Source organism: Balearica regulorum, chromosome 7 (assembly GCF_011004875.1).
Source record: "Balearica regulorum gibbericeps isolate bBalReg1 chromosome 7, bBalReg1.pri, whole genome shotgun sequence".
Taxonomy (NCBI): Eukaryota; Metazoa; Chordata; class Aves; order Gruiformes; family Gruidae; genus Balearica; species Balearica regulorum.
The window spans coordinates 22450861-22460375 of NC_046190.1; the positions used below are offsets into that span (position 1 = coordinate 22450861).

General features: G+C 51.6%; 1 protein-coding gene across 1 annotated transcript; it reads right to left on the minus strand.

The window, feature by feature from the left end:
* Positions 1-5121: 5121 nt before the first annotated feature.
* ELOVL3 (ELOVL fatty acid elongase 3) lies at positions 5122-8964 on the minus strand. Its single transcript, XM_010299112.2, has 4 exons — positions 8852-8964; positions 7999-8130; positions 6130-6281; positions 5122-5543 (listed from the first exon to the last, which is right to left on the minus strand). The coding sequence occupies exons 1-4, from the start codon at positions 8962-8964 to the stop codon at positions 5122-5124; spliced, it is 819 nt and encodes a 272-aa protein (XP_010297414.2).
* Positions 8965-9515: the final 551 nt, after the last annotated feature.

Genomic DNA, 9515 nt, shown 5'->3' on the forward strand with positions numbered 1-9515 from the left:
TGAACTTCACTGAACAGACCCCTTTTTCAACAGTGAACCATAGATAACTCTCTGGGTATAATTATCCAATGGGTTTTGTACCTACCCAACTTCCCATCTTCATCATGTTTGAGACCCACCTAAATGGCAGCCAGGGCTCTTCTTCACCATGCCCTTAACCTATCATAGAGGAAAATCAGATTACTCTGACCAAATTCTGTTCTTGGCAAGTGGATATGGCTCCTGCTCATCTCTGCTGCTTACAAGTAGTGAGATTATATGTTCCAGCATTTTTTGAGTGGTGGGTGGGTGAGGAGATTTAACCGTCAGCAGTTCCTGGCATTTGACCCCAGTCCCCATTTTGAAGAGGGGGTAAAAAGCTTGTGTTTTACAGTCTTTCCATGCTTCACTGTCCCCCAGTAGATAACAGCAAATATTTCTGGGATTCCTTTATGTGAAGTTTACTGCGCCTAGATGGTCTGAAAAAATCTAATTTATCTAAATAGTCTCTTATTTGTGCTTTCTTTATTCAAGGCCAGACTTTTAGCCCTCATCACTGGCATGGCTTGTGCTATCCATTTCCCCATAGCTGTCTTTATCTGAAGGCTAATGCAAAGTGCACCAAACAGTTGGGTTTCCTTGGTGGCTGCCATCAGTGTTTTCTCTCCACTGAAAAGCAGCACAACACCGTCCTTGGTTAGTCTCTTACTGTTAAGACAGCAGAGAATTGTTTTCCTGCTTGGTGCATGCTAGCGTGTACCACATCTCTCAAAAGAGCTCCAAATTGCAGGCTGGATGTGAACAGCCAAGGGCCCGCTGGAGATAGTAAAAACTGGGCTCAGGTAGGTAGATAGCTGTAAGAGATGGATCTAATTTCTGTCTTCATTGCCTTTTAGGACCTGGTTGCAGCCGGGCATGGGAGAGGCAGGGCTGGGGGTACCTTCCTTACCGCCAGCAGCAGCGCCGGGGCCAGAGCCCCGCGGGGCCAGCCGGGGGCGGGCAGCGTCCCCCGCCAGCCGGGCGGGGCCGGGCCGGGCCGGGCCGGGCCGGGCCGGCGGTGAAAGCGGGTGAGGTGGTGTCACCTAGCGGCTGCCGGCACCCAGGGCAGCCCGGGGCTGGCCCCGCAGCCCCCGCCGGCAGCAGCGCCCGGGCAGTGCAGGGGTGGGGGATGCCGCGCTCCTGCCCGCGCCCGGAGGATGGGAAAAACCTCCGGGCAAATCGTTCGCCTCTCCCGATCTCCGCCGGCTCTCCAGCCCTGCTTCACCGGGTTTTGCAGCCTGGGGCTCCGTCTCCTCCTGCCCTTGAAGTCTTCCTCTTTGCAGCACGTTCCCTGCCCGGCCTGTGCCAGAGCTGCAGAGCTGCTCCCCTGCACCCCACATCCCTCCGGCCACCCCTAAGCCAAGCTGCTCCAGCTGCACAGAGGTCCCCAAAAGCACCTTCAGTGGGGACCACGGTTTCCCCTGAGCAACGGCTCCCGCACAACAGAGGCAACTAATTGCTGTCTGTGCCCTCAAAGTAAAAAAGAACCAAAACAGACAAAAACTCAAGATATGTCCCCTCCAAGACAGGTCTGTTGGCTATTTCAGCTCACCAGCAACACATAAGGACTTTTCTTCACAGAGTGCAAGGAGGAGTCATTTCCACAAAGCTTGAGGGAAATAGCACTGACCTGGGGAAGGAGAATGCTGTTATTAGCTCCCCAAGCTCCAGCAAGCACTGCCGCTTTCCTCACACCCAGCTCAGCACTCCAGCCAACTTGCCAAACAGCAGCGGCAATATAAAACACAGGAGAAATCAAAGTCTTCCCCTGCCTAGGTCTGGGCAATTTATTGTTATTTCTTGTTCAGCCACAGAGAGCGGCAGGGTGAAGAGGTGGATGCTGGGCCCATGGTATGCATTCCCCAGGGAGGGTGTAGGGCAGGTGGGGTAAGGCGAGTCCACCTGGCAGCACTGGAAAGGGGTTACCCTCAGTCTGGGAGGAGGAATGTGACCTCTTGGTGGGGGAGAGAGGGTCCCTACAGGACACTCTCAGCAAACCCTCCTTCTGCTGGGGTGAAAGATATTTCCCACCCCAGCAGCCTGCACAGATAGACCGGCAGCAAAGGTCTCTTCTAGAGGTGAGGTCTTCTGGAGATGGAGAGCCCTGCCTCCAGTGCCCTGCTCTGCACCACTGAGTGAGGCAGTGCCAGCAGAGTGACGGTGGTTGGGCAGCTGACCCCATCCCACAGAGCATCACCTCTAAAGCACCAAAAAGCACATCAGGCAGTTTAGGTAGAAAAGAGCAACTGTGAAAATACACCACTTCTTCAATGCTCTTGTGCTTGTGGGGATGTCTGGTGCAGCTGAGGGAGTGCTGCTGGGGCAGCCATACACACGTGGGAGAGAGCTGGCAGCTGCCTCACTGGGACCACGACTATCACAGAAAGTGCCCCAAATAGCACCATGGAGGAGGAGAAGAGGTCACCCCGTTACTCCCGTGTGTTCACCATCGCCTCCTCTCTAAAGAAATCTCCCAAACGTGAAGGCCAGTTTATTCATCTTCCCCAAACACTGTCACCTCAGCTGCCTGCTTCTGTGTTTATCAAAGCCAGGGAAGGTGCTGCTCCACTCCTACCCACCATGCTGGGAAATCCAGAGAAAAGAAGCATCTTATCGGGGCAGGCTGGACAGGACGCAGGCTGCTGGGGTGGGAAGTGCAGTCCACAGCCCTGTGGTAGCTTTCCAACCCAGTGCCTTGAAGATCCAAATCCTATTCACCAGGTAGGAGCCAGCATCCACCCGGAGGCTTGGAAACTGAGGTGCTCCTAGCCAGACTCAAGCTCCAAGGCTTGTCTTGGCTTTATGAAGCACAGTGCCTTTGAGCGGCCACATGCTCGGTTCAGATGGTAAAAGTCTGATTTTTTTTAATCATCTCCCTCTTGTTTCTAGTTACTTGGTGGTGGGGAAAGGGGCTCGGGCAGCAGGACCAGCTGTTGATGACTGCAGAAAGAGAAAGCACAGAGACACAGAACCTGCGGGACACCTCACTGTGGCTAACCCTCAGGAAGACACAGGATCGAGATGGAGAAAGCAACGCTTCTCTCACAGTTCAGAACAAAGGTCAGGTATGAAAAAGGCATCAAATAAATCAATCCATACATGACAGCATTTATTAGTCATTTTTACGCATCACACAGTGGCAGATGCACCCTGAGAGGAGCTGGCTCTGGGACCCTTCTGCCTCCAGCCTGTGGGGCTGGCCCTGGGCTGGGACCATAGGCAATGCCTCACATGCTCTGCAGGGCAGAACTGTGCCTTGCTTAGCTCCCAGGGCCTGAGGCAGTAGCTAGTCAGATTAAATAGACTGTTTAATATCATACAAGAGGCACACTCAGAATAACAGCCATTAGAGTTCATGGGATTTAGTTAATTGCACTACAGAGGAGAAGGGAGAGCCTGGGCAAAGCCCCTCATGTCTCACTGGATAACCCCATCGCCAAGAAGCTCCTTTCAGCTGGATCACTGCTATGGGGAGTAACATTTAAACCTGTGTCTGCCAGTTCAGCATTTACAGCAGATCAGGTAAGGCATTATTTAGGCCATTGCTTGGGCTCAGTTCACAGTCTTGGTGTTGCTTTTCCAGCTTACATGTTTTGTGATCCTGTGAGCAGCGGCTGGGATGTGGCTGCAGGGGCACCACCACTCATCTCCTCACCCAGGGCCCTCCTTAGGAGCTCCAGGGAGCGTGTGACAATTGGGAAGGACTCCACTGAGCCCCTCCTGGAGCTATAGGTCAGAAGATGACCTGACCCCTTCCCATCCTGAGGGGTCCTATGAGTCTCCTGCTACCAGCTCAGCCCAGGCAGACATCAGTGGGGACAGCACTTACTACAGCCCCAGCAGAAGGGAGCTGAGGGAGGGACAGGGACTGAAGGTCAAATCACTGCTACACTGGTAAAACCCAAACTGGTGTAAACTAGGGAAGGAATGCATCCTGACAGGGTTTCACCTGCTAGTCAACAAGCTTGAGGCTTACATGCTCTGCTTCCCTGTTTGAGGACACAGGTTACTTTTGGTATTGGAAGACAACACAAGAGGGAAGGTGCCACCCCTCTGGCCTGGGTGGAAAACGGACATGCAGCCAGCTCAGGCTTTACCTACCCTGGGCATGGTGAGCCACGAGTGTCGCACAGCGTGAAATGTCTGTACAGCATCTGGCCACAAAATGCTCTTTAAGTAGCCCCTGTCCCTCTGTGCTACTCCAAACTAAGAGGAGAAGCTGAGGCACAGAAATGGAAGAAAGGACTTGTGCAAGGCCATGGCACAAATGCGTGATGAGGTTGATCCCAGGGCATGACTGCCTTGGCCAACATCCTGCCCTGCTAGTACCAGCATACAGAGCCAGAGCAGGATCTTCATCCTGGCCCAGGACAGAACCAAGAGGGGAACTGGATGAGGTAGGGAATGGTTCCTCCTCTCCTTGTGTTAGCTGAGTGAGCCTAAAACCAGGAAGCATCATACTGGCCAGAAGCAGCCGCTGGTTTGAAGGGGAAGAGCAGCTCTGAAGGAGTTTGGTTCCAGGATGAAAAAGACATTCCTGTTTCCCCTCCCTACACAACCTTAAAAAAGCAGGGATTTTCCAGTTAAGTGCTGTTCCCACTGGCAACCTACCGGGGCTGTCCCACACACAGAGTAGCAGCAGGTTTGGGCTCTGCTCTCCCGCTTATCCCCCAGAACTGGGGTCCATGGAATGGGCAGTGCTGTTTTGAGAGGAGTTTCCCTACGTTTTCCCAAGGAGAGATTTGATGCATGCAGGATCCAAGCAGTCCCTGGGAAGGAGGCGAGACACAAGGCAAACCCGAGTGATGCAGAGAAGAGGAAAAAGCAGAACCATGGCTCCGAGGTCTCCAGCCCCTGGCTACCTCCCGTCTCCTCCTGCTATCAGCCTGCGACAACCTGCACCTCACTCTGGCATACCACCCACTGCAAGGCAGGCACACCAAAGGCCAATGCGCAAGTTAATCTGAAGGCTGTTATCCAGAGTGACCTCCTCCTAACCCCCATCACACCCATCCCATCAGGCACCTGAGCTCCAGACAAGAGTGAAAAGGTTCCCCTTTCCCTCTCCCCCCTCCACCCCAGTCTCTTCTTCCCTCTCTAGTTTTACTCCCCCTTTGATTTCTGGGTGTTGCTCAGATAAGTCTTGAGGAAGAAGTTGCAGAAGAGCACCAGCAGGCTGATATACACAACAGATGAAAGGAAAACAATTGTCCAGGTGGTGTGGCAGACCTTATCCTCCATCCAGAAGATGATCAAGGCATTAATTACTAAAAATGCCAGCATCTGCACCATCTGTGAAATGGTGATTACCACGGCGATGGAGCGGGGTACCTGGAAGCCTGCAGCTCGCACAGCATAGTAGGAGTACATGATAGCATGGATACTGAAGTTCAAGACTGCAAGCCAGCCGCTGCCAGCCACCATTTCCTTATAGCCACACCAGCTGATGACCATCGCAGTAACGTGGTGGTACCAGTGGAGGAAGATGAGCTTATTTTTCCGGAGAACAATGAACACGGTGTCACCTTCAGTTGGGGAAGAAGTGCATTGTTAGTCAGATAAAAGCATAGCAGTTGCACAAGTTTTCATGCGAGGCAGAATGAGCAAGCTGCACTGCTGAAGCCATTGTGTAGCTTAATCCCATCAAAACCTAGGTACCCATCGGAATCATCTGTACCGATAAAGCCCGTGTAGGCACCTACCTGCCAGCACATTTTTGGTACAAGAGCCCCTTGACCCAGGCTTGCTTACCTAGCTCTACTTACACAGCTCAGACCAACTCCTCTGTACTTTTTTGGGTGGAAACTGGGTGGAAAGCCCAGCCCTCCCTGCCTGCCTGCCCCCCTTGCCACAGTCATCCTAGTGCTGAATTGCCTAGTCCAGGCACTGGCCTGGGGATCAAAGCAGAGCAATAACATCAGGCAGCAGTCCCACGAAGAGAGAGCATATTGTCTTGGTTGAGCAACAGGGAGCAAGAAAATGAGTGACACGTGCAAGGCTAGACAGCCCTGTTCTTCAATTAAAATTTGGACAGAGACCTGTAAAAGAAAAACTGCTTGCAAAAGCAAAGGAGTTATGAGCACATGGGATAAGGAGAAGTTTCAGACTCACCCAGTTCCAGGAATTTGGTCAGCACAAATAAACAGACCCAAAGCTTGGAGACAGGGTGGACATAGAAGGACTGACTACACACGGATTGCTTAAATCCCTTGGTAGAGAGGATGAAGGCCATTTGCTTCCAGACCCGATAGGCCCCAATGGCACTGCAAGAAAACAAGAGGAGAGCTGAACACTGTGCCCAGGGCCCCACCAGAGCCTCCGACAGCTCTGCACCCAAGAATATTTAACTAACTCCATCTCAATGCCCAAGGCAGTCTCAGGGACATCTAAACAAACTGTTGTCTTAGACTTCCAAGCAGGTTTCAGCCCCCTGTTTTCTGGGCACAGGTTTGCCCAAGACCTCTTGGCCAGGATTTGAAACACATATTTCTGCAAGACAGAGCAGGGAAGGGCTGCTGCTCACACCAGAACAATAGCAAGGCACAAGGAGTAAGTGGGTTTTGAGCCACCAACATGGCCCTTTGGCTTGCATGGTGCCACATGACAGCTCCTGGAGGATGGCAGCAGCCAAGGTCTGAGAAGCAAAGAACAGTCCTCCTTAGACCCTCTGTTTCCACTGCTTGAAGAGGCACTTAAGAATAAGAGCTGCCACATCTGGTCAGAAAAGGGGGACAATTTTCCTGGTGTCCCACCTCCTGACAGGAGCCAACAGTGCACACCCAGGGAGCATTTACAGCCTCCTGTGGTAGGCAGTTCCTACGGCTTATGAGAAGAAACACCCTTTTTTCTTTGTTATCAATCTGTAAGTTTCATTTGCATGAGCTTGTCTCCAACTGACCATGAACAGTTATCCCCTTACCACCCCTCTCCCACAACTTGTGATCTTACAGACCACTGCCATGCCCTACCCTCACAGAGGGCAACCAGCGTCCCTTAGATGTGACCAAAGCCAACTTGTGCACCTAGGCAGAGACGCTCCTCTGGAGTTACAGAGGCAGTAGTCTAGTTTTGCTTTCTCCCACCCAACAGACTGAAAAGGAGCGGAGATGAGGACAATGTTGGAAAATTTTTATTCGCTTGTTTAATTACAGAGCAGGGGCTGAATCATTCTCACTGTCACCACAGGAAACCAGTACCGTAAGACTGGACAGTTTGAAAAGAGATATTTTAGACTAATCTTCACATCTTGCATGACTGGGGAAAAAAAATAAAAAACCAGAGCTAGAACTTTGCAGTAGTACCAGGCTGGTTTTAAAAGGTTTCTCTAAAAAATGGGCAGCGAAATAACCCTGTCTTTGTACCATCATTCTCCTGCCATTCCAGCTACTCATACTTTTTTCTTTTTTCCCCTGTATCAAAGTATACTGGAAAGACAACCCAAGGACTGGTGACTGTCAGCAACTTTGATACATTCAACCAGTTTATGCTACCAGCCAGGGAGGACCTCCCAGCCTTTTTCATGCTTTTCTTTAGATTTACATTAAGAAAGATGCCTTTGTGAGTGTACCAGAGTTTTCCCCACCTCCTACACAACAAGATTAGGAAAAGGGGGGGGGGGGGGTACGGGGACGACATCATCTCTATTTTTAAGAGTTATAGACCTCAAATCAACCTTACAATTGTGAGGCACCCATGAATGAGGATCTCTGCTCTTGCAAACTTCACATTCAAATCTACCCACTAATGATTTTCAAGCACAGTCCCCAGTGGTCCTTCTGCAACTCATTTGACTTGCTGGAGTATTTCTGGTGGGGAACCAATGGCCCGTATGAGCAGCTCACTTCCCCTTACGGGATAGGGCCTCCAAGGGGAAAAAAAACATTTATTCCCCTAATGACATAGTGGATACCCAGAACTTCCCATCAACCCAGTCCTGAGGGAAGGTCTACAGCTTTTTCTGGCTTTAGCAAAGGCTCTTACCTGAACAAGGCCAGACTGAAGGACCACAGGGTCAGTGGTACACGCAGGTTGTAGGCTCTCCGTTCCTTCATGAAGTGCTGAATTCCAAAGATCACGATCAGATAAGCCATAGCAAAAAAGAAAGACTTGTACCTGTAAGTACAGGAGAGGGAGCAGTCAGGAAAAGACCTAAACTGACCTATTTCCAGCTGGACTTCTGTGGCTCCAGCAGAGCACTCTCACCAAGAAACAAAAGATCTCCTTTTCTTGTGTTAAGGTTGGGCTTGGTCACAAGCAGCCTGCCCTGACAGCAAGCAGAGCTGGTGAGGAAAACCCTGGGGACCACAGAAAAGAAAGCGAGCTGTTACATGGTGGAGATTTCCACAGGATCCTGATGGGACAAGGTGGGATCTGGTAACCTGTGAGCAGGATACCAAGCAAATACATCAATGCATTTTATCCACTTACACATGAGACCCTACAGGCAGAAGATGCTCTTTGCCTAAAGAGGCCAGTTGCACCAGAAAGCCAGAAGCCACATGTTACGTCCCACTTCTCTCCAAGGCTTTAGGGCAGCACGGCAGGGCTGAGCTCCCTTTTTGCCGGTGCAAGGGCCACAGTGGCCATCTGTGGGTGCTTCTCATCCTCTTGCCACATCACGACCTCGACCACCGTTTGCTCTGCCTGAGGCCCTGCCACAACCCTTCCCTGACAGCTGCAGATGGACAGCTGGCACCTGCACCGTCACCGTGACCAGAGCCCCCCAACCTCCTCCTCCTCCTTGGGGCTAAGGACCCCACGCCTGCTTCACTGCCCGATGGGGCTACCCCAGGGTCTGGGATGCACCAGAGCCGCAACCTCCTCTTCCTCTCACCAGTTCTGCTGCATCCATTCCCTAACTTCCTGGACGTTTAACTTCTTCTCAAAGTCGTATTCCCCCAGCGGCTGCAGCTCTGACGGGTCAATGTTCAGCTCCATATCGAGCATCTCCGGGAGCGAGCCGAAACGAGCCGCTTTGCCCACCCTGCACCGGCAGATACAGTCCCGGGAAGAGCTCCGCCCCGGCATCGCACCGGGGAGGGGCGGGACCAGGAGCCGCCCAACCCGATGGGGCGACCGGACTCATCTAATCCAACTCACCCTTCCATCTCCCAAAGGGCGTTTAGAGACTTTTCCTCTTGCAATATGGTGTCTTACATAAAGGAGGTCTTGTTTAACAATTGCTAAAGCATAGGTCAAACAAGCAGGTGTTTTGTACTTGTAGTCCATCAAGCAGCTAACCACTGTACTCCATCTAAAAATGGCAAATCCACAGGGAATATACAGGCAAAGGAGTCAGCAGCAGTGAAACCATTGTCTGGAGCATGGGGAGGGATAAATTTATAAGGTGCCCAACATGGCTTTGCTGCTGAATAATGAGACCGAATGTCAACTTGTGTGCACTAGAAGCTGGAGCAAAAAAATAACCTGCTTGTGTTACTCAGCACATACCTGTGCTGTTGGTGTTCTGCTTGGTGTCACTACTGCCCAAAATGGGG